The sequence below is a fragment of the Caretta caretta genome, chromosome 15 (assembly GCF_965140235.1).
Source record: "Caretta caretta isolate rCarCar2 chromosome 15, rCarCar1.hap1, whole genome shotgun sequence".
Lineage (NCBI taxonomy): Eukaryota > Metazoa > Chordata > Testudines > Cheloniidae > Caretta > Caretta caretta.
This window is the reverse complement of record NC_134220.1, coordinates 33,098,569-33,124,059: the sequence shown is the minus strand read 5'-3', so window position 1 is coordinate 33,124,059 and position 25,491 is coordinate 33,098,569. Positions and strand designations below refer to the sequence as shown.

The 25,491-nt window shown below is 45.0% G+C and overlaps 1 protein-coding gene across 5 annotated transcripts in view; it reads left to right on the top strand.

Moving 5' to 3' along the window:
- Positions 1-25,491, top strand: part of TTC28 (tetratricopeptide repeat domain 28) — a 516,699-nt gene that overhangs the window by 159,555 nt on the left and 331,653 nt on the right. Inside the window, exon 1 of one of the 5 annotated variants that reach the window (XM_048821542.2) lies at positions 23,275-24,017. The exons of the other annotated variants lie outside the window; for them this stretch is intronic. Coding sequence (XP_048677499.1) covers positions 23,991-24,017 — 27 coding nt within the window. The 5' untranslated portion in view covers positions 23,275-23,990. Of the gene's footprint in view, positions 1-23,274; positions 24,018-25,491 lie in introns of those variants that run through there. 5 annotated transcript variants of the gene reach the window in all.

Below are 25,491 nucleotides of genomic sequence, written 5' to 3'. Positions count from 1 at the left end.
GGTGCAGCAGGAGTTCTGTGGGGCTCCAGCCCCTTTTTGCACTAGCTGCTAACTCAGTATATTAAAATAATATTTTTGATTTACTGATGTATATATTTTATAGAGAAAAAATCTTTGCTTTCTTTTCTTCCCACTCACAGGGCCTGTTTGCTAATCAAACTATTTAAAATTATTTGATTTCCAAAGGGAATGTATTCACATTTGAATGGCTAAAACTCAAGGCACTATACCCAGATGATATCCCTGAAGAACAAATCCTGGCCTGAGACTGTGGGGGAGAAGCATGGAGCTCTGTGTCCCATGCCCTGTACCAGGCACAGGTGAGATGGCTGTGCACCAGTTCATTCCAAGTTCTAGCTAGGGCTTTAGTGGCTGAGAGGGGATTTTCTATCACAATAAGATTAACCCTAGTCCTGTATTAACCTATTTGATCATTTCACAGTACAACTGAATAATCTGTAATTAGCTACAGGCACCTGCAGCCCAGAGATAATCCTGTTTGTGTGGCTGCTTACCTCCCTTGTCCCTCCCAGCCCACCAATCCATTTGCTAGTGATAAATGCTGCAAACACTTTCCTTATCTCCAGTTCAGGGCACTCTGCATCTCTTTGAACTCAATGACACTACAACTCCCTAATTAGTGTTAAGCGGGCAGTTTTTTCTCACCCTTCCCTCCTGTCAGATGTGGAATTTTCCAGATAAGCATATCATCATTTTTCAAAGCCCCATCCCTGGTTTTTCAGGCTGGATTAGACCACTGAGAAAAGAGATTTTTCTGCTTGACTAAACAAAGTATTTTCTGGTTTCAGAGTAGCAGCTGTATCCACAAAAAGAACAGGAGTATTTGTGGCACCTTAGAGACTAACACGTTTATTTGAGCATAAGCTTTCGTGGGCTACAGCCCACTTCATCGGATGCATAGAATGGAACATAGAGTAAGAAGATATATATAAAGAAAAGGAGTACTTGTGGCACCTTAGAGACTAACCAATTTGAGTTGATAGATTTCCACTCCATACGGCTAAATGCAGTGCCTTGCATAATGACAGGTTTCAGAGGAACAGCCGTGTTAGTCTGTATTCGCAAAAAGAAAAGGAGTGCCACAAGTACTCCTTTTCTTTTTGCGAATACAGACTAACACGGCTGTTCCTCTGAAAGATATATATACACACACATACAGAGAATATGAAAATGGGGAATAAGAGGCTAATTAATTAAGATGAGCTATTATCAGCAAGAGGAAAAAACTTTTGTAGTGATAATCAAGATGGCCCATTTAGACCGTTGACAAGGTGTGAGGATACTTAACATGGGGAAATAGATTCAATATGTGGAATGACCCAGCCACTCCCAGTCTCTCTTCAAACCCAAGTTAATGGTATCTAGTTTGCATATTAATTCAAGCTCAGCAGTTTCTCCTTGGAGTCTGTTTTTGAAGCTTTTCTGTTGCAAAATTGCCACAAGTACTCCTTCACCTTTAAGTCTGTTACTGAGTAGCCAGAGAGGTTGAAGTGTTCTCCTACCAGTTTCTGAATGTTATGATTCCTGATGTCAGATTTGCGTATGCATCCGATGAAGTGAGCTGTAGCTCATGAAAGCTCATGCTCAAATAAATTGGTTAGTCTCTAAGGTGCCACAAGTACTCCTTTTCTTTTTGCGAATACAGACTAACACGGCTGTTACTCTGAAACCTGTCCATTTATTGTTTTGCGTAGAGACTGTCTGGTTTGGCCAATGTACAAGTATTTTTGAAGTAATTTTCAGTCTTTTGAAGTGAGTCTGCTGCTAAAATACATACCCCTGGTAACCTAATGATAGTCATGATCCACCCCAGTACAGAACAGTCAACCTTTATCAGAAAGGGAGCAGGTCATATGTGTGCCAGCAGCAAGAGGCAACAGGAGCTAAAGGCAGGTGGGCTAAATTTAACAGAAAAGGAAGGAAAAAGTATAATTTGTGAGAATTTTGTAAAAGGGCCTGAATCGCCATCCTCTTCTTCCTTTTTTCTGTCGCGTTCACCCGCTCTGATGCTACAAGTGGTCACACGCGCACTGATCCACACGTCAAGACAACACTGAATGACTCCAGAAAACGTACTTTCTATTTAGTAGCTCTGTCTTCCCAACTAACAGCCTCTGACTCTGCCTTTCTCTTTGATTTCCTTTAAGTAAATTATCCCATGATGTGATTTACATTATGCAATTGCAGTTAAGCTCTTGGCTGGTGTAAGCGGAGTCCAGCCACTATGTCTCATGTTGCTAGGTTTTCTTGTGCTACTAGTTTGCTTCAGTGAGAACTCTGACAGCACTTCTTGAGAGGTGCATCCTTTTGTCTAGTGTGTTCAAGCAAATGCCCCAGGCCAGTTACCTTGAAACTCCCCTTTTACTTCTCATCAGAGGCCACAAATTCATTTTCCTTGTCTCTGGGAATCCTCATTGACAGTCTAATTTTAAAATAATCTCACGTAAAGATTGTTTTTCTGATTATTTCTTTAAAAATTGAGGGGAAATAGGCAGGCAAAATAAAATGGGTTGTAAAAAATTGAAAGGGCCATTAGTAACTAGTCTTGAAATAATTCTTAAGTTTCCTATTTTTCTCTTCTTAAAATCCCCAGGTGAACTGGATAGCCTAACCTCTCTTTAGCAACATTCCTTGTAATTATTTTAAAACCAAGTACAGGTGAAATGTCCTAGTTTGATAGGTCTGGAGACAAGCCCTCTGTTTATCAAGGGGGACAACTAAGACTTTTCCCAGTCTTCCCCCTCCCCACCTTAGCCAGCCCAGGGAGGGACCCAGGGGTGGTGGGTGACCCCCTGCCTTCAGGGAGGCTAACCTGCCTGCCCTGTGCCTTCCGCTTGCACCCTCCATGGCTCGCCCGCCCCAGACACCCTGAGCAAGTGGCTGGCCTGTCCCAGCTGCACAAGATGGCTTGAGCCCAGGCCACTGGCTGGCCCCAGTGCCAGATCGAACCGCTGGCTTGACCCCCGGGCCGGCCTGAACCCCGGATCGAGCTGCTGGCCCACCCCCAGGTCGAGCTGCTGACCCAACCCCTGGGCTGAGCCGCTGGCCCAAGCCACCCATGGCAGCCCTGGCCACTGGAAGGCCCAAGCTCCAAGCTGCTGCTGGAGCTGAGCCCCCACTGGCTTCAGGGGATTGGGGGAGGGAGATGGGGCTTCAGGGTGGAACATGGGTGGGGCCACGGCCTGGGTTAGAGGAGGCTTAGCCTGCCCTGGCCTTTGATACCCACTGTCCATGGAGGGACCATCATGTGCAGGTGGGCGGAGAGTGTAGCTTCCATGCCCATTCAGTTCTGTGTTTCATAGTACAGATTGCAAGGAAGGGGGTCAATTATGCCTTGACTGGAGAAATTATCCTGGCATAAAGTCACTTTTAGTTTGGAATAGTGTGTCCACGGGGTGGGGAGTTATTCCATGATAGCTGTAGCAGAATAGTTATTCATAGATTAATAGATTCCAAGGCCAGAAGGGATCATTTATTACAATAATATAGTCTGACCTCTTGAATAACACAGACCACAGTTCTTCCCCCAAAATAATTCCTAGAGCAGATCTTTTAGGAAAAACATCCAATTTTGTTTTAAAAATGGTCAGTAATGGAGAATCCACTGTCACCTTTGGTAAATTGTTTGCATGGTTAATTACCTTCACTGTTAAAAATGTGTGCCTTATTTCCAGTCTGAATTTGTCTCGCTTCAACTTCCAGCCATTGGATTGTGTCATCCCTTTCTTTGCTACACTGAAGAGCCCATTATGAAATATATGTTCCCCATATAAATATTTACAGACTGTAATCCAGTCATCCCTAAACCTTTTCATCACACTCGTGGCTCTTCTCTGAAACCTCTCCAGTTTATCAGCATCCTTCTTGAATTGTTGGCACCAGAACTGGACACAGTATTCCAGAAGTGGTCACACTAGTGCCAAATATAGAGGTAAAATAACCTCTCTGCTGCTACTTGAGATTCCCGTTTGTGTGTTCCAGGATCACGTTAGTCCTTTCAGCCAGAATGTCTCATGTCTCAAGTTCAGCTGTTTTTTAATCATGTTCAGCTGTTTTTTAATCAAAATGTCATATGATACTACTTTCTTAACAGAAGTTTAAGTATATTACGTTAGCACTATTACCTTTGTCAACCAAACTTGTAATCGCATCAAAAAATATCTAGTTAATTTGAGAGGATCTAAATTCCGTATATCCATGTTGATTTGCATTAATTACATTACCCTCCTTTAATTCTTTATTAATTGAGTTCTGTATCAGCTGCTTCCAAGGTGAGTCAGCAGAAGCTACTCTGTATCTCGGAGCAGGTTTCTAGGATTTGACATTGGGTATATGTGTGTCTGCTCTTGACTTCTAGCCCAGTTTTGCAGAGATAGGTAAGTATCAGTGTAAAGGGGTGAACTCCCCTCTGGAGCACTTCCTCATGGCCAGGTATGGCGTAGCGTTTCTCTCCCTGTCTCAAACCCCATGCTGACAGCTGCTCTGGTCCACTGGTCATCCACCTCTTTCTGTGACGTGGCCCTCCAGCCAGGTCATGATTTAAGTCCTCCCCTTCCAGAATAATAAAGGTTTGAGAATATCTATTCCTCTGAATTTCCCCAGTGTTGACAAGACCTTAGTGTCACTAACTCTAGTGGTTTTGTGATGTTGATATTTGACTCCGAGGATGGACTAAGACCCTCTCCTTATACCTGTCTCATATCACATACAGCAGATTACCCAACACTCAAATATTGATAATTTAGGGCTCATTGCTGATGTGAGCTTGGGTTCAAACCCATGACCTAGAGGGAAAAATGTCCACACTGTAGCTCTGATTTTCCTAGTTTGGGTTTCTTTTGTTCAGCTCAGTTTACGTCTCTGGGAACCGGCGTCATTGATGGTGTCACTACCCAGAGAATGGTGTTTGTTTGTTCTTCCTTCCTCCACATCAGTTAGCTTCCAAGTTTCAGTTTTGCCACCCAAGTGAGTTCCTTAGCTGGAGTTTTCACAGGCTAGTTGCGGAAGACCCAGCTGTGTTTCTAGTCCCAAGTTCTTATTCCTCAAAACAATGGTAAATTGTACCCAAAGTGCACAGGGGAAAATAAGGGTATATCTCCAATGCCCACGTTACAGCACTGCATGGGCAGTGTAGACACGCTTTATTGCCGGAGGAGAGCTCTCACGGCGATTTAAAAACAAAACAAAACACACCAAACAGGCGGTGGTAGCTTTATTGCCAGAAGTGCAGCTCCTGGAGATAAAGTGTTGTCTATACTGGCACTTTTCAGTGCTAAAACTGTTGTCGCTCGGGGTGTGGTTTTTTAGCGCTGAAAGTGGCAGTATAGACGCAGCCTAATTTCATGGACAGTAGGTGTCAGGTTAGAGCAGACTGATACAAGACTGAGCCAGTGTTTCACTAATTTCTCATGCTACAGAGAGCTGTGATTCCTCTGAGCCCCCAGTTAAGTTCTCTATCTACAGTGTGTGCTTTACGAGGGAGCTCCTTCCTTGCCAATGACTAGACATCCCATCCAAAAGACCAGGAAAGTGTTCTGAAAGGAATTTTTTCTTTTGTAGCTCAGGCATATTTGTCAGCTACAGCAGCTCAGATTAAGAATGCTGCATCTGAGCTTTAAATATGTACGTGGTACTGTGTATGTGTTAGTGGGAAGCAGACAGACTGATAGACACAGAGTTATTGTAATGAATTGAAAGTCACTTTAATAAATTAAGAAATCAAAGCATTTGATGTTATACTTGCTGAATTTGCCAAGGAACCCTGCTATTAGATGTGTGAACTACAGCCTTCTTGCTCTGGTAGTGTGGTATTAATCTTTAAAGTGCTGTCATTTTTCAGGCTGCTAGTCTAATGAATGCGCAAGAGGATATACATATTCAAATATCATTAGCTGTTGACATTTTACTGTGTATTAACACCAGGGATGCAGTGGTGATATCTATCTGATGAATTGTAGAGCTATGTGATAAATTTAATTTGTTATACACCTTGGACAGCCTTACTGACACTCAGCCCATAAAACTATCTCCAACAGGACTTAGTTTAACATTTCAAACTCCTTCAAACAGCTGCCATAATAATAATAATAACAATAATTAATTAATAGTTAAAGAAAATCAGCAGCCAGAGAAGTGGGGGTTTGGGAGGTGTTTTTTTTGTTTTTGTTTTTCAACACTCAGATTGCATTGGTCTGAGGTGCTCTGTTCTGAGCATAGGCAGTATTCAGTCCTAGACCAATATCAGGGTCACATTCTGATATCTCATGACTCTTCCTGGCAAGAAGCAGTAATTTTATATCACTGGAGAGGGAAGATTCCCAGATTTCCTCTGGGGAGAACAGCCCTTCCTACTGGCTCTGGAATGTCTCAAGATGTCAGACATTAATGTAAAAACGTTATTCTATGTAACTTTTAGGGTACTTACAATTTAATAGTTAGATTTTTCCTCTCCTTCCAAGGCTTTTACAGTTGGAGTCCTGCTGCTTAGGTAGCCTGGCTTTTCAGGAGGAGGGATATAAAAATAATACAAATAAAACTTGTAAAACTCTCTGAAATGCTTCCAGAATAGTTCTTCTATAAAATATGTGTCCATCTGTGTGTGTGTGTGTGTTGTATAGTATAAAAAATTGGGTTAATGTTTTAAATCCGTGTTCAACTCTTACTGAAAATATAGAGCATAGGAGGCAGCTGGTCATTTTTCAGGAAGCTCCCCATGTGGAAAAGAGGAGGTTGATAGTAGCTGAGGCAGGAAGTGTCTTGCCAGCAGGGATGCAGAGAAAGAAGCAATAGGGTTTGGAGAGGGCCTGGATGTGAGGGAAGAAGGCAAGACAGAGGTTAAATGCATCTGGCTATATGCATTTGTATGTGCAGATGAGAGTTGAAAATGTAGTCCTCCAGGCTTAATCACACACTCTGCTGCTCTTTTAGGGCCTTAGTGTTAGACTGCATCTGCAGTTTGATTTGTGCTCTGAATGATGTTTTCTGGTATGGCATTATATACTTTGATGTTTTCTCACTTGCACGGTATTGCCTCCAGAACCTCAGGGAATTCAAAATGAAAGTCCTTCCAATGCTAACTTATGCATGCAGAATTCCATAGTCACTGCAAGATCCCATAGAAGGAGATCATCTCTGTGATGATTGCACTAGGATGACCAGGTATCCGGTTTTGGACAGGAACAGCTGGTCGAAAAGGAATCCTGACGGCTCTGGTCAGCACTGCTCTGGCAGGCTCCCTGCTAGCACCGTACCGCGGCCTGCATGGCTCCCGGGTCTGGAAGCAGCCAGCATGTCTGGCTCCTAGCCTTCGGAGCTTCCGGGGGGGTCCGTGTGCTGCCCTATCCCCAGTCCGCAGGTACAGCTCCCATTGGCTGTGTCAAGGTTCCTCCCCCACTCTGAACTCTAGGGTACAGATGTGGGGACCTGCATGAAAAACCTCCTAAGCTTATCTTTACCAGCTTAGGTCAAAACTTCCCCAAGGTACAAAATATTCCACCCGTTGTCCTTGGACTGGCCGCTACCACCACCAAACTAATACTGGTTACTGGGGAAGAGCTGTTTGGACGCGTCCTTCCCCCCAAAATACTTCCCAAAACCTTGCACCCCACTTCCTGGACAAGGTTTGGTAAAAAGCCTCACCAATTTGCCTAGGTGACTACAGACCCAGACCCTTGGATCTTAAGAACAATGAACAATCCTCCCAACACTTGCACCCCCCCCTTTCCTGGGAAATGTTGGATAAAAAGCCTCACCAATTTGCATAGGTGACCACAGACCCGAACCCTTGGATCTGAGAACAATGAAAAAGCATTCAGTTTTTTACAAGAAGACTTTTAATAAAAAATAGAAGTAAATAGAAATAAAGAAATCCCCCCTGTAAAATCAGGATGGTAGATATCTTACAGGGTAATTAGATTCAAAAACATAGAGAACCCCTCTAGGCAAAACCTTAAGTTACAAAAAAGATACACAGACAGAAATAGTTATTCTATTCAGCACAATTCTTTTCTCAGCCATTTAAAGAAATCATAATCTAACACATACCTAGCTAGATTACTTACTAAAAGTTCTAAGATTCCATTCCTGGTCTATCCCCGGCAAAGACCCAGCATACAGACAGACACAGACCCTTTGTTTCTCTCCCTCCTCCCAGCTTTTGAAAGTATCTTGTCTCCTCATTGGTCATTTTGGTCAGGTGCCAGCGAGGTTACCTTTAGCTTCTTAACCCTTTACAGGTGAGAGGAGCTTTCCCCTGGCCAGGAGGGATTTCAAAGGGGTTTACCCTTCCCTTTATATTTATGACACGCCCCCCAAATCTCAGCTAGGGTGAAACACTGGCTGGGATTTCTTCCTGGAGCTCTAGGAAAAACAGAGTTAATAAGACACATGCATCTCTAAATATACTACCAAGTACATAAAGACTAACAATATTTTCCACATCTCAAGGACGATTTTAACCAGTTGATTCTGGGAAACTTTCACGGGAGAGTGCATCAGCCACTTCGTTAGAAGCTCCTGAGATGTGTTGGATGTCGAAATCAAAATCTTGGAGAGCTAAACTCCACCGAAGAAGTTTTCTGTTAGTTTCCTTGACGGTGTGAAGCCACTTCAGTGCAGCATTGTCGGTTTGCAGGTGGAAACGCCGTCCCCAAACATATGGGCGTTGCTTTTCCAGAGCATAGACAATGGCGTAACATTCTTTTTCAGTGACTGACCAGTTGCTTTCCCTCTCAGACAGTTTTTTGCTGAGAAACACTACAGGGTGGAATTCTTGATCAGGTCCTTTCTGCATTAAAACTGCTCCCACACCACGCTCGGACGCATCTGTGGTTACTAGGAACGGTTTGTCAAAGTCTGGGGCCCTTAGTACAGGGTCAGACATGAGTGTCGCTTTAAGCTTGTTAAAGGCCTTCTGACACTTTTCGGTCCACTGAACAGCATTTGGCTGTTTCTTTTTGGTTAGGTCTGTCAGTGGGGCAGCGATTTGGCTGTAGTGCGGTACAAATCGTCTGTAATAACCGGCCAAGCCTAAGAAGGATTGAACCTGTTTCTTTGACTTTGGGACAGGCCACTTTTGGATAGTATCCACTTTGGCCTGTAGGGGGCTGATAGTTCCTTGACCCACCTGGTGTCCAAGGTAAGTCACTCTGTTTAGGCCTATTTGACACTTCTTAGCCTTAACAGTTAGTCCTGCCTCCCTTATGCGCTCAAGGACTTTTTGTAGGTGTTCCAGGTGGTCTGCCCAGGAATCCGAAAATATGGCCACGTCGTCAAGGTAGGCGACTGCATATTCTCCTAATCCCGCTAGGAGACCATCTACAAGTCTTTGGAAAGTGGCGGGTGCATTTCGCAGCCCGAAAGGGAGTACATTAAATTCATACAGCCCGAGATGTGTGATGAAGGCTGACCTTTCCTTGGCAGATTCATCTAGCGGTACCTGCCAGTACCCCTTGGTTAAGTCCAAGGTAGAGATGAACTGGGCCCGTCCCAGTTTCTCTAATAGTTCATCTGTGCGTGGCATTGGATAGTTGTCTGGGCGAGTTACAGCATTTAGCTTACGGTAGTCCACGCAAAAACGTATTTCCCCATCTGGTTTGGGAACTAGAACCACTGGAGATGCCCATGCACTTTCAGAGGGGCGGATTACACCCATCTGTAACATATCCTGGATCTCCCGTTCTATAGCAGTTTTAGCTTGAGGAGACACCCGGTAAGGTTGGACCCTAATTGGGTGAGCATTACCTGTGTCAATGGAGTGGTATACCCGTTCAGTCAGTCCTGGGGTGGCTGAGAACGTTGGCGCGTAGCTAGTGCACAGCTCCTGGATCTGCTGTCGCTGCATACGCCCAAGGGTCATGGAGAGGTTCACCTCTTCCACACCACCAGCACATTTCCCTTCGTAGTAGACACCTTCAGGCCACTCAGCGTCGTCTCCTCCCTGGGCTGTAAACTGACAAACCTTTAATTCTCTGGAATAAAAGGGCTTTAGAGAATTAATATGATACACCTTAGGCTTTCAGTTGGAGGCGGGGAATGCTATGAGATAATTAACAGCTCCCAGGCACTCCTGGACCATGAATGGCCCTTCCCACGATGCTTCCATTTTATGGGCCTGGAGCGCCTTTAAGACCATGACCTGGTCTCCTACTTTGAAGGAACGCTCTCTGGCATGTTTATCATACCAGGCTTTTTGCTCTTTTTGAGCATCCTGTAAGTTTTCTCTAGCAAGGGCTAAAGAGGTTCGGAGGGTGTTTTGTAGGTTGGTTACAAAGTCCAGAATGTTAGTTCCTGGAGAAGGTGTAAATCCCTCCCATTGCTGCTTCACCAACTGCAATGGCCCCTTAACCTCACGGCCATATACAAGTTCAAATGGGGAAAACCCTAAACTGGGATGTGGTACAGCTCTGTAGGCAAAGAGCAACTGCTGCAATACTAGGTCCCAATCATTGGAGTGCTCATTTACGAATTTACGTATCATGGCCCCCAAAGTTCCATTAAACTTCTCCACCATGCCATTTGTTTGATGGTGGTAAGGAGTGGCAACCAAGTGATTTACCCCATGAGCTTCCCAAAGGTTTTTCATAGTTCCTGCCAGGAAATTAGTCCCTGCATCTGTGAGGATGTCGGAGGGCCAACCTACCCTGGCAAAAATGTCTGCTAGTGCCTGGCACACACTTTTAGCCCTGGTGTTGCTTAGAGCTACTGCTTCCGGCCATCGGGTGGCAAAATCCATGAAAGTCAGTATGTACTGCTTTCCTCTGGGTGTCTTTTTCGGAAAAGGACCCAGAATATCCACAGCTACTCGCTGAAATGGAACTTCAATGATGGGGAGTGGTTGTAGAGGGGCTTTGACCTGGTCTTGGGGTTTTCCCACTCTTTGGCACACCTCACAAGACTGGACATAGGTAGAAACATCCTTGCCCATTCCCTCCCAGTGGAATGACCCCCCCAAACGGTCTTTGGTCCTGTTCACCCCAGCATGGCCACTAGGGTGATCGTGGGCTAAGCTCAAGAGCTTGGCCCGGTATTTAGTTGGAACTACCAACTGTCTCTGAGGATGCCAGTCTTCCTGGTGTCCACCAGAAAGAGTTTCCTTGTAAAGAAGTCCTCTTTCTATAACAAACCTGGATCGATTAGAAGAGCTGAGAGGCGGTGGGTTGCTCCGTGCCGCCGTCCAAGCTCTCTGGAGGCTTTCATCTGCTTCCTGTTCGGTCTGGAACTGTTCCCTTGATGCTGGAGACATCAGTTCCTCATGGGATTGTGGACCTAGGCTTGGTCCCTCTGGAAGCGATATAGGGGATGGAGCTGTTTCTGTTGACTGTGAACCGCTCTCCGCTGGTGCACTATGTTGGGATTCAGGCTCCGGCTGAGCCTCTTGTGTAGGGTTATCGGCTGCTGCCAGTTCAGGTTCGGTGGGGCCCTCTGGTGTTGAGGTTGCAAGCACTGGATTCAGTGCTGACACGGGGTCTGGTGTTGGTTGTTCGGCTGGTTCCGGTTCTGGGACTGGTTCCGTCTGGGTCTCTGGGACTGGATCCACTACTGCTGTTGCAGACATTGGCCTGGGGTCCAGGTCCATCACCTCTGACCGGGTCCTGATAGAAGTTTCCGGAACAGAGCTAGGCCTCACGGCTTGTTTAGCCTGGCTGCGGGTGACCGTTCCCACCCTCCTGGCCTGCTTCACATGCTTGGCCAAGTCTTCCCCCAACAGCATGGGGATGGGATAATCATCATAGACTGCAAAAGTCCACATTCCTGACCAGCCCTTGTACTGGACAGGCAACTTGGCTGTAGGCAAATTGAAAGAGTTGGACTTGAAGGGTTGAATCGTCACTTGGATCTCTGCGTTGATTAAATTGGGGTCCACTAAGGAAGCATGGATAGCTGACACTTGTGCTCCGGTGTCCCTCCACGCGGTGACCTTCTTCCCGCCCACACTCACAGTTTCCCTCCGCTCCAAGGGTATCTGGGCCTGTGGACCTCTGGTGTGATTCCGGTGCAATGAACTGTAATCTGTTGGGGTTCTTGGGGCAGTTGGCCTTTACATGCCCCAGCTCATTCCATTTAAAACATCGTCCAGCTGATGGGTCACTGGGGCGAGGAGTGTTGCTGGAGAACGGGGTGGTGGGACGATAAGGGGTCTGGAGGGTTCTTTGGGAGGTAGGTGGGGCTTTGGGCGGCCCCCGGTAATAGGGTGTGGTCTGGGGTGGTCCTTTCTGGTCTCCGCTCCAACTGCGACCAGTTTTCTTCTTCTCTGCCACCTCCACCCATCTGGCTCCAATCTCTCCTGCCTCGATTACAGTTTTGGGTTTCCCATCTAGGATGTATCTTTCCATTTCCTCAGGAACACCCTCTAAGAATTCGCAAAAAGAAAAGGAGTACTTGTAGCACCTTAGAGACTAACCAATTTATATGAGCATGAGCTTTCGTGAGCTACAGCTCACTTCATCAGATGTATACCGTGGAAACTGCAGCAGACTTTATATATACACAGAGAATATGAAACAATACCTCCTCCCACCCCACTGTCCTGCTGGTAATAGCTTATCTAAAGTGATCATCGGGTGGGCCATTTCCAGCACAAATCCAGGTTTTCTCACCCTCCGCCCCCCCACACAGATTCACTCTCTTGCTGGTGCTAGCCCATCCAAAGTGACAACTCTTTACATAATCAAGTCGGGCTATTTCCTGCATAAATCCAGGTTTTCTCACATCCCCCCCATCCCCATACACACACAAACTCACTCTCCTGCTGGTAATAGCTCATCTAAACTGACCACTCTCCAAGTTTAAATCCAAGTTAAACCAGAACATCTGGGGGGGGGGGGGGGGTAGGAAAAAACAAGAGGAAACAGGCTACCTTGCATAATGACTTAGCCACTCCCAGTCTCTATTTAAGCCTAAATTAATAGTATCCAATTTGCAAATGAATTCCATTGGTATGGAGTCATGTGGCGCACACTTCTCCCACTGCTACCTGGCCCTCGTCTCTTTGCGCTTCTCGTGTGTCTGGGCTTGAGCTGCAGCACATGTGCTGCTGTGAACCGCAGTCTGTCGCCCCATCACCGGCACCCAGGAGTTGGAGGTATGTGTATCCCTGTCTCCAAGTGCTGGGAATGGGGCTGCACCCATATCCTCTTCTCTGCATCCCTCCCTGTCCCAATTCCCTAGGGGTGCAGGGGGTGCTGCAGACCCCCCACGTTTTATGCAGGGCTCCGCTGCTGCTCCCCACACCCGGGGTTCCCAGGTGCCAGCCCTGTGGCCTGGCTGCCAGCCCCGTGGCCTGGGTCCCGGCAGCTGGGACAGACCCCAGATGCGGGGCCAGCAGCCCAGAGGGACCCCAGGCACATGGGGCAGCAGCCGGGACCCTGGGTGGAGTTTAACTGTTAACAGAAATGGATCAGCATCAAGCTTATCGGTTAGCCGGTTAACCGATTAAACTCTTACATCCCTAGTATGAGCTGTAGCTGCTCCTGCAGCAAAGCCTTCTTGGAGACCAGTTTAATCACCAGAGCTACTTCTTTGGCGTCATCAGTGCCTGTTGCTGATTCCCATATGTTCCCATGCTGGATTCTGGAGTCAGCCGATCACTTTCCTGGCTGACCAGATCATCGTGCATCACTGATGACTCAGTGCAAGATGAAATATACAGTATCGAGTTTAAGTCCTCATAAACAAGTTCCCAGAGGTGCAGTTCTGGTTCCTGTCTTTTCAGTAGTTGTTCTGGAGTGGCTTAATCTTCTCCCTGCGCGGGCCACAAGTCTGGTAAATTTCTAATGTTGCCAGCTTCTCTGCTGTTTGCTGGGAGGCATAGTCGTTCCTGGTACTCTTACTAAAATGGAATGTTTTCCTGGTCTCAAATCAGAGGTTCATCAAAATCTGGCTGTGCTCCTGTGACCAGGAAGCCTCATGCTTGGCAAAAGATTTTTGGTTGGTGGTCATTGCAGACTGAGAAGAAGATTCACTGTGTTTGCAGCTCGGTCGTCAGAATAAAATTGAAGGGTTAAACGCTGAGCTGTACTTGAACAAAGAGGGTTGCCTCAGTTTCCTAGGAGTTGATTGGCGACTCATGGGGTAGTGAATACAAAGGACACTAGCCAATGGAATTGTGGGATGACATTGGCAGACCCTGCAGGGCTAAGTCTACTGCTGGATCCATGCTGCAAAACAATAGGGCTTGAACTCTAGGTCTGACTGGACTCTGCTTCAGGCCCTCCACCACTGTGGGGTCCTTAGACCCTGGGTCTGAGTCTAAGAGATTTGTATGTAGACGGAAGTGGGGTTAGGGCTTGAGCCTGAGTCTGAGCAGGGCTTACATTGTAGTGTAGACATACTCTTAGTGGCCTGGAAACATTCACCTTTGGTTGACCGAGATTATTTTCTGTTTCGTGGTTACACTTGTTAAACGAACTTGGCCACTGATACAGTTAAGTTTCACAGACCTGACAAGCACTTGAACTTGCTTGACTTTTACCAGATTCTCCTGGTGAAGAATATGGCAGCTGTATGCCTGCGCATATTGCAGGCAGGGCGATCATGGATATGAAATGACTCCATACCAAATGTAGGGAAGTGAAATTGAGGGCTGAATTAAACTGCATTTTTCTTCATAAAGAGTTCAGATAGCCTCAGACATTGCAAAGGCAAGTAATTGTTGCTGTTTCCTTCAGATACTAGTGTCATTCACATTACATTTATTTCAGATATTTCCTGTGGCTATGAAAATAAGTATTGACATTCTTCATCTGCTGTTGAAAAAAGATTTAAGTTTAAATATAGCAGAAATGCCAATCACTGAGTTAAGAATAGAGATTAACAGTGAGCCAGCTCACTTTCCCTGTGCAGTGGGAGTGTGCATCCACACCTCCTGCTTTGCTTCATATTAATTATCTTTATGCAGGGAGAATTTCAATAGCCTTCTGTTGTTGACATCAAAAGAGCACATTTTGCATTCTGCCTGTGAAACGAGCTCTGTTCTGGTAGCATTGTGGCAGATGACATGATCTGATGTCTGGGCATCTCCTTTCTGCGCTTTCAGATTTCTCTGGTGTTAGACACTACAGAGTGATACACACTAGTTTTTCAGAGAATGAGAAGCAACACATTTCCAAGTGCCTGTGGGTCTGTTCTTGGGATGTTGAGGCATTAGAGCTTGTTTCAGAGACACTGGATTGTGACCTTGGGGCCAATGCAGCAGCATTCAACAGCAGAGGCTAAGAGCCTGTGTGATGGAATTGAGCTGCCCTGTATGCAGGGTTGCTCTCCTTTCCACATGGTCTGCACCTTCCACTAGAGTCAGCCAGAGTCCTGCACTCCTCAAGGACAGGAGGACTGCATGTAGCTAAAGTTGGCTGGTGAAGCTTTAAGGGACCAACCAGTAGGTGCCAAAACATCACCAGCCTCTGCGTAGCACCCAAACATCTAATGACTTTCAGTATTCATCTTCAAACCAAGTGCTGTCAGGTTGGAGGCTCCATGGAGTGCTGTCTTATCCCCATTCAGCACAATGGGGAGACAGAGAGGGAATAAAGTGACACGGGAATGCTCGGAGCACAAGAGCATCAGGGGACATGTGAGAGCTTTTCCCTTGATAGTGTCTCACTTAATGAGCTGAAACACTATCTAGTGCTGTGACGTGATGTATGATTTCAGGGTGCTTGCCTTTACTCCTAGTGCTGTACAGCTGTGGTGTACCAGGCCAGGACTTCATTGCATTAGGCACTATGTACGTGCACATATTGAAAAGCTAGTTACACATCTGTATAATGAATGCAGTCTTACAATTGGGTGGATCTTTAATTTTCCTTAGTTCTCTGGATCCTTTACAGTCTGAGTGCAGAAATGGATACTTGTCCTTACCTGTGACATTGACTTAATTCATCTCAAAGTGAGGAAAGAGCAAGGTGAGGAGGCTGTTGGGCAGAATAAGCTTTGATAATACAGCCCAGATTTACATATTTTGTGTGTAACTGACTTTTCACTTTGCAGTTAGGAACACCGCACTCTGAACAAACTGGATGATGGACCCCAGCTCCTTTCTGCTGTATAGAGGGTTGCCCTGCTAGATTCTCCCTGCAACAGTAGGAGCTGCGGTTCTAAATCATTTCAGTAAGCCTGGTTATGAACCTCAGGCAAACCTTGTTCTTTTCATGTGCGTTCAGGAGTTTTGACTCTAAGACCTGTAGAGAAATGGCTCAGAGCAGTGCCAATAGGTCTGGCTAAAGCTCTGGAAGCTTCAGGGCAACTCGGTCTACTGGAGAAAAGAACCTGGATGCTGAAGCCCTCCAAAGTCGTGCGTCTAGCTGTGGCTCAGCAGTGGGGAAAACGTTGTAGAGCAAATACTCCAGCCATGACATTGCAGCTGGAATCATATGGGTGTTCCAGTAATAAATCTCTGTGTTAAATTACTTGAACTAGTAAATGAGAACTAAGATGCTGCTTGTCTCCTTAGTTTTCTTCCCCTGAGTTTCACCTTTGACCTCCATTGATGGAACCTCAGGTCAACTGGAGAAATTGATTGCCCAAGAATTCAGGCAGGCGAAAGCCTCCATTAAATCAGAGACAAGTTACATTTGTTCCAGTGTAGCAAATGAACAGAATGTGTCATGCACCCTTTCCCCTTGGAGCTCCTCTCCCAGAGAGTTTTATAATAGATTATAAACCTCAACCAATGCTTCTGCTGGCAGTTTGTTTGGCTCTCTTTTCTGTGCATCACTAATGGATTTATCTTCTCAACACTTCTGTAAGGTAGGGAAGTGCTATTGTCCCCAATTAACCTAGAGGGAAGTGGTGGCGCAGATTGGGCAACCTGCTCAAGGTCACACAGGCAGTTTGTGACAGAAGCCAGATCTGCTGAGTCCTGTCCTAGATCTTGACCACAAGACCATCCTTAGGGACAAAGGAGAGCTACAGTGGTACTCCCTTCCTGGGTGAAATGGGTTTCACCCTGAATTCTGTGAGTGAAAGCCCTTGCCTGTTTTGGCAAATAGATGTGAAGTGAAAACCACTGACCTCACTTGGACCTACTTAGCAGCCTATGTATTCGTTTATTCCTGTCTAGAGGAAATAGGTTTACGTGAGCATGTGCTAAAAAACTTGTACCCTACTCAGCCCTGTCAGTTCATAATCTATTCTTTATTTTATTTTATTTTATTTTATTTTTTATATGTATTATTGAAGTGCCTAAGAGCCAGAGTCATGGACCAGGATCCATTATGCTAAGTTCTATACAAACACTGAACACATTTACATTCACTTTCTCTTTAAAGCTGGCGGGGACAGAGCAGTTTAATACCAGCCTGTCCTTCCTGTTCCATCTTTTTCTATTTTCCATGTACAGTCCAAATTCTTTCAGTTTGCAATTTTATATGGCACTTTTATTGAATTTATCACTGAAATTACTGTCAATCACTGTGATCCGATTCCACTGGTTACTGAACACTGAGGCTGTTTATTCCATGAGCGTTTCAACTTCTTTATCTTTTCCTCTCACCGTCTCCATTACACCATTAGATACTGTAGGATTAAACTCCTTGGCTTGTTTCTCATGTTAATATGTCTGTAGGCAGAGCTACAATCCAGCTGCCTTTTTGGCATCCTGGCCCAAACACTGATACATATACCTCAGTCCCCAAAATCTGCCTTTTCGTTTGTTCTTAGAAGAATCAAAGAAGAAAGATTTAATTATTAGAAATTAGCTGTAGTTCATTCTCTTCCTTTAAATTTTAGGGGTTAAAAAAATAAAAAAATTGCCAGTAGGAAGATTATGAAATGAAAGATGCTGAAGACAATAACGAATAAAATAATTTCTATTTTCTTAAATAGTATATTCAGAATTGTTCAGGTCTGGATGCCCAACTCGCCCTTCGATAGTAAGATAAGGTAAGAAATTGTTTAGACAGCACAATTATCAGCAAAATCTCCTAATGGAGATTCTGAGATAATTCCATATCAATGAGATGTGTATGTGTTTGGGGAGTGGAGAAAACCTTCCTTCTAGAGATGAACAATTGTGAACAGTGCTCTTCATCTGATGCTAATGTGAGTATTCTCATCTGTTATTTGGATTTGAATTGTATGGCTTGTCTACATAGATATTTAGTGTATGGCTCCACTTTGAGGTGAAAGGTGTAATTTCCACCTTGAGGAGACACACCCACTCTAGATCTGATCAAGCTGGCCCACTAAAAATAGAGTGTAGCTATGATGGTATGGAAGGCTTGCTGCATCAAGTATGTTCCCATCCAGGATGCTACGTATGTACTTGGGTGGCTAGCCCCTTCTGCAGTTCGCATCATCGCAGCCATGTTTCTATTTTTAGTGTGTTTGCTCGATAAGAGCTAGGACAGGTATGTTGTCTTAACCTGGAAATTACACCTTCAGGTCCAAGTGTAGACCCACCTTTACTTTGTGACAAGCCAGGATGTCACTCTGCAGTGCACTAGCTTGGTATGTTCTGTCTGGCTGTGTGGATCGTGCTACTGTGCACTAAAAGTTCTGTAGTGCACTTTGATGAAACTTTGTGTGTGGTAGCATGGTCCACATGGCCAATTAGTGTGCAGCAAGCTAGTGCACGGTAGATTTACACCCCAGTTTGCTGCACACTAAGTCTCAGCATAGACAAGCCCTTAGATGCTTATTTGCCTTTCATCAGATTCAAGTGCCTGATCTTCTTTATAAGAGCTTTCAAAAGGAAAAAATGGTAACCCTGTGGAAACGACATTGCTCTGTGACACACTTTGTGTCTAATGGCACAGGAGACCAGGAACCCTCAGAGGAGTTTGGCACAGAAGTTCTTCCAAAGTGGGGAGACTCTATTTAAAACCTTCTTATGAACACAGCACATTTGCATTGTTCTCCATTTGAAATATTTTCATTATGAGAATTATATCTTCCTGGAGCACCTAAGAGAAGGCACTCATACCATGGTCATGAGCATGGTATAAATGCCTTGATAGAGACTGACTAATGAAACCAAGATATTTCATATTTAGCCCAGTGTAACAGTGCCTTTTGTTTGTATTGAACATAATGCATGAAGCAATGACAGTGTTCCTTTTTTGTAGAACTAGCCCTCTGAATTTACTGTGAAGGGGACAAGCCTTCTGTACCACACATGGCACAAGGAACTCAGTGTATATGGAACTAAGGGGGACATCTTGGATTTTCTTCAAAGCAATGGCAAGGACAGTCCATCCCTGGGACTAGCAAATCTGTAGTTACTTTCTTTGTTCTCAGCTTCTTCCATTGCATCTTGTTGTTCGTAAAAGGTTCAAACATTACAGATAAGGCTATAGACTGTATTAATAAAGAGCAGGTAATTGATATGTTTCATCACTACTTCATATTTCCTGCTTTGGCAATTTTCTCTAATTTAAGAACATCCATAATTTTAACTGTAACCTGCCACTTTACTATCATAGCTCATTATGGGAACCTGGAGGCATTTGAGGGTCTCAAACACTTTAGAAAACTCCTTTGAAAAAGAATACTTAAAAGTAAACAATATATAGACCATACATAACCCTGGCTTCTGCTTTCTTACCAGTATCTGACCATGGACTGATTAAATTAATCCTAGAATACATAAGGAACTAGCAGAAGCAAACTTGGAACTGCTAGCAGTTACCTTTGAGGACTTCTGAAGAATGGGTGAGGTCCCAGAGGACTGGAGAAGAGCAAAACTAGTATCTATCTTTAAAAATGAGAACAAAGACAACCCAAGGAGTTTATACCCTAGTCAGCCTAATTTTGATACCTGTAAAGATATTGGAACAAATTATTAAACAATCATTTTGTAAGCAGCAAGAGGATCATAGGGTTACAAGGAATAACCAACATGGATTTGTGAAGAACAAATCATGCTAAATCAATCTAATTTCCTGGTTTGACAGGGTACTGGCTTAGTGGATGTGGGGAATATGAATATATAATCTTGATTTTAGCAGGGTTTTTGATACAGTCCCACATGACAGTCTCATAAGCAAACTAGGGAAATGTAATCTAGATGAAATTACTATAACATGGGTACACATCTGATTGAAAGACTGTACTCAGAGTAGTTAGCAATGGTTTGCTGTCAAACTCAGAGGGCATATTTAGAGGGGTCAGTCCTAAGTTCAGTATTATTCAATATTTTAATTAATGACTTTGATAATGGAGTGGAGAGTATAGTTATAAAATTTGCAGAGGACACCAGGCTGGGAGGGGTTGCAAGGATTTTGGAGGACAGGATTAGAATTCAGAACAATTTTGGCATATTGGAGAATTCAGCAACATGAAATTCAGTAAAGGGAAGTGCCAAGTACTTCACTTAAAAAGGAAAAGTCTAATGCACAACTACAAAATGGGGAATAATTGGCTAGGAGGTAGTACTGCTGGGAAGGCTCTGAGGATTATAGTGGATCACAGAATGAATGAGTCAACAATTTGCTGCTGATGTGAAAGGTTAATATTCTGGGGTGTATTAACAGGCGTGTCATATATGAGACATATGGGAGGTAATTGTGCTGCTCTATTTGACACTGGTGAGGCCTCCACTGGCATACTGGGTCCAGTTCTGGGTGCCTCACTTTGCAAAAGATGTGGACAAATGGGAGAGAGTCCAGAGGAGAGCAACAAAAATGACCAAAGGTTTAGAAAACCTGTGAGGAAACGTTAAAAACACTGGGGATGTTTAGTCTTGAGAAAAGAAGATGGATTGAGGACCTGTTAAATCTTCAGCTATGTTCAGGGCTGTTGTAAAGTGGACTCAATTATTCTCCATATCCCCTGAGGATGGCACAAGAAGTCATGGGCTTAATCAGCAGCAAGGGAGATTTAGGTTAAAGATCAGGAAAAATCTTTCTAACTCTAAGGACAGTTAAGCTCTGGAACAGGCTTCCAAGGGAGGTTGTGGAATCTCTGTCACTGGAGGCTTTTATGAACAGGTTGGACAAAAACCTGTCAGGGCTGGTCTAGGTTTATTTGTCCTGCCTCAGCACAGGGGTCTGGATTTGATAGCTCCTTGAGGTCCCTTCCAGCCGTACATTTCTGTGATCTCTGCATAAGGCCCTGGAAAATTCTCCCAATCTGCCTCTACATCATCTCAGTAATCTTACCTGCTCACTGCCTACCTGAAGTGATGCGCTAGACATCAGCCCCTCTCATGTAATCAAGAGAGAAGCAAAAGTGAGACTTTCCTGCAGAGCCAGGTTCTGGAATCTGTTTTGTGCCACTGGCCCTCCTGAGAAGGCCCAAATGCGCCATGGCATGTGATTACTGTGAGTTTATTGTCCTCAAGCTGAGTCCTGTTGCTGCCTGCTATGGCAGGCACAGTGCCTGCTGGCTGGTTCTTATGCAGAATATATTTTGGCAACCCCAACTTAAGACAACCTGTTGTTTTGGTAACCCCAGTTCGTGAAGTCTGTGTAATCTTTTTCCAGCTCCTGTTCTGCCATGTATCTGTTCACAGAGCTTTTCATGGTCTAAAGAAACCTGTAACTCCAGCATGCCATTGCTGTGACAGAGGAGAGGACTGCTTTCAGAAGAAATGACTCACGTATTTTGCTGAATTTAGGAGCCCACCTGTTGTTGGCACCTGTCCTCTAGTTTAACTAGTAAAGCACATTTGGAGAATGTGCTAGCCGAACTTATGGGTATAGCAACTGCAGGCTGACAGTAGCACCCAGGAGGTATTTTGGGCGGGGACTCTCTCATGACAAACTTAACCCAGTTATGCCCCAAAGCATCAGAACCCTTGGAAATTTTGTGCTGAATGTTTGTAGTGAAATTTGAAACTACCTGATTTGGTGTGGGCACTATGGAGGTTAGGGGGTCCCCAGCCAGGGAAGGGACACTGGTATGAATATCAGACAGGTAGGTAGGCAGGCACCACTCAGAAACTTAGCTTAGTTTAATGTGTTTGCTTATATTATTGACTAAGATAATGTTCAGTGCAGTGGAGAATTGTCTGCTCTTCTTGTTCTTCTCTTTCCCTGCACCTCTTCTTGCTTTCCCATTTCTTTTCTGTCCATTTCCCTTTCTTTCTCCCCATCTCTGATTTTTCTTCTGATTTGAATCAGCAAAATATATGCCAAGAAAAATATGATTTAATAGAAAATGCTATAACTGTTCTGATGGGAAAAAGGAATTTCAAAGTGCTGTGTCTGTATGATGATGTCATCAAAGGACAGGATTTCAGCCAAGTCTACTCCTGAGCAAATACCTTGTCAGAAGGAGTCTGACCTTGTAATTAATATGATAGTAACACTCTCTAACTATGTGTCTCTGAATATTAATACAGTATGAACACATATCGACTTCAAAGGCATTTTGAAGTAGTCAACAGTAATTAGTAATCCTCTGGGAATTGAGCTGCCCAGCTGAGGGCCTGGGCCCTACAGATGCAGGAGGTATGGAGAATTCCATACTTGCAGTGTAATATGTGATGATTACATTACAGCGCTGTGTTTGGGGGGATGCATGTTGGTGTGGGGGCTGTTCATTTGATTAATAGAAGAAAGAGAAACCTATTTGCCTGCAGTCCTTCCCCACAGCTGCCTCTTCAGGATGGTTACCTACAGCACTGCTTTTCTTTTCCCACTGTAAAAAATGTTGTTAAAGTAGAATTAATCTGCCTTTAAATGATAGAATACTGCTTCATACATCTATATTCTTCCTACGGAGAGACTTCACAAATGCGAGCAGACAAAATGAGGAGCCACCTAAGGAAATAGCAAAGAACTGCAGTTTCTCGAGCTGCAGGGAACTGACCATAGGGGCTACAGGTTGTTACCTGGATGGTTTTCCTTTTCTGACTGGTGTCTGGGCTAAGGGCTGCCAGGCAGGAAGCTCTGGGTTTAGTGCAGTTTTGTTACTGTGCTTTTGTGAGCATTGTGAGATGTCTGTATAGAATTTAGTGTTTGAGCTTTTGTTGGTATTTGTGCATTTCAGATTTGGAAAAGGGCTAAGTGCAAAACTTCTTTAAAATCTCTATTCCACGACCATGTAATGCCTCAGCCAACCCTTGTTAAAGAAACTTTTAGACACACCATGGTCTGGGGCATCTCTGTCTCATGAGACCAGAGTTTGTCATAGGCTTCAGTCCAGATGCTTGAAAGGGTGCCTTTAACTCGTTTGTCAGTGCTTTCTTCACTGGGTGCCTTTGAAATGAAAGGCTTATGTTAGACTGTAATCCCTCAGAGGAAGTTTGGCTGTGCAGTGGAGATGTCGGAGGCACTAAGACCCAGGAGGCTCCTGCCTTGTTGGCTGGAGCAGGGCAGGCTGTGCATGTACAGAGGGAAGGAAGTCATTAGTGCAGGCTGAGCCGTGGAGTTTGGGGCTCTTGCTGGATTTCCCCACCAGTATGTAACTTTGTCCTTGTGGCAGTTTTTTGTGGGCAGAATTGGGCACCCAGCCAAGGCTGCTCCTTACACTGCAGGGTCTGTAGGGCATGTTCTCCTGATACACCTTTGGAATTTACTTCGTGAAAATTTGACTGAAGCAGAAATGAATCCTGGAGTTGGGAATTCTTCCAGGCTGCGTGTGAGGGAATCATTGGTTTGATCTTTGTTAGCAGAGTAGCTTGGATGGCAGCGGGAGTGTGTGTGTGTGTGTGCTGATTTCCTGCAGGAGAGAGAATTGCAGCTCCTGCTTCACCAAGGCTCTTCCCTGAAGGAGAATCCCTATTCTAGGGATCCATAAGGCTGCAGGTCTCCCTGGAGAATGACTTGTCCAGGCAGTGGAGTTGCTGCTTCTGGGACTTCCTGATGGGCAGGGTTTTTATGGCATTTCCACCAGTTTTTCTTGAGTTAAATTCCAAGAGACTCGAGACTTTTCCCCTTTTTCTGGCTCTGTAATTTCCTTCTCCAGTGACTATGGCAAAGATTTAAAGGGGCAAGACGGAGGCAGCATGACTTGCAGCTGCAGCTTCCCTGCATCCGCCACTAGCATCCAGACAATATCTTGATGCTCAACGTTTCTGCTTTACAAATATGATGAAATGGCAGCCCCGGAAGAAGGTGAGTGATGGGAGGAGGTGGGAAAAGCTGCCCAGTGTTCCCCCCCACAGATAAATCCTGGGACCATCCAGCACCCCTCTCCTCTACAGGTGACCATGGTGAGGGTTGAGCAAACCCTTCCCCATCCCCCACAGGTAAATCCTGGGAGTGGGAGTGATCCTTCCCTCCTCTCCTTTATAGGTGACCTGGGAATTGAGTATGCTGTTGAGTATGCCTTCTGCGAGGGCAGCATACACGTTCTATTGCTGTTTTCATTATCACATTGTTTTACAGCACCCAAAGTATGCAGGGTGCTGTGTGGGGCTATGTTATCCTCCTAGGTTGTGACTGGCAGCATTAGTGAGCACTGATTTTTCTTCGCTTCCTTTGTCATTTCTCAACTCTGTTCCCTGCACTGGCCCACGGGTAGGAGGCACAAAGAGGAGAAAGGTGGACTAGTAGCTTCGTAGTGTAGGTTCTGGCCTGGATGCAGCCCCCTTGTGCTGTAACCTGACAGAATGTGCCAAAAAGGGCTTTGGAGGTGATTGTGTACTGGGGAGCAGAAATCTGATGTAGATTTGCAGTGGGCACTGAACCCTGGGGAGGGAAGCACAAGCTCCTTGCCTCTCGGGGTTGGGGGGGAACAATGCCTTTTTTATTCATTCCTGGCTCCAAACCTTTGGAGATGTGTAATCAGGGTTTGGAGGAAGGTAAAAGCCTGCAGAACATATCGTACCTCTTGCCACTGTTCCATTATGTTGAAAAAAGCGCTGAAATTGTACTTGGAATGGCCTAGCCCTGAAGGGGTTAATGAGGCTTTTAGGCCCACAACAGCTTCTCTGGGGTCCCACTGGGGGGCGAGCAGAACATTCACACAAACACAGGGATGGGACGGTTGCAAGGGTACAAGGGGTGGAGCTGCCTCAGCCTATGTGCATGTGCCTGTGTGGGTGCATAGGTCAGCTTTGTTATTTGCTCTGCTTCTCGCTTAGAATGCATGTACACATTGCATGCCTCCTCCTCCTCTAAGGCCATGAGTGTCTGCTGACCAGCGTGCCTGTAGGAGTGCCGCTCTGTGTGCATTTGCCACCACGATTCCACCTCTGTGTGCAACAGTGATTGTGCCTTTGTGTGTGTCTGACTGTGTTTGGCGACGGATCGTAAATAGTAAATCTCTCTTTTCCGGCTATTTCCTAATATGGCTCCTGTGTTGGAAGCAGAGTCTACAAAGCTCGCTCAGTAGTTACGTAAAAATAAATTGCCATTGGCCACAAATAGTGTGTGAGATGAGGGAATGACCTCTCCAGCTGTGTGCTGTGAATGCAGTTAGCAAGTTGTCTGTGTTGTAGAGGCTCATTTTTGCTAACATGCCTGGATTGTGATAACTATGCAGTGACCCTAGTGGTTTGCCGCATAGCAGGACATTTTTAAAAAACACATTTGGCAGTTTGTTTTATTGACATTCTTTAAAGGAAAATCTAGCAAACCGAATGTG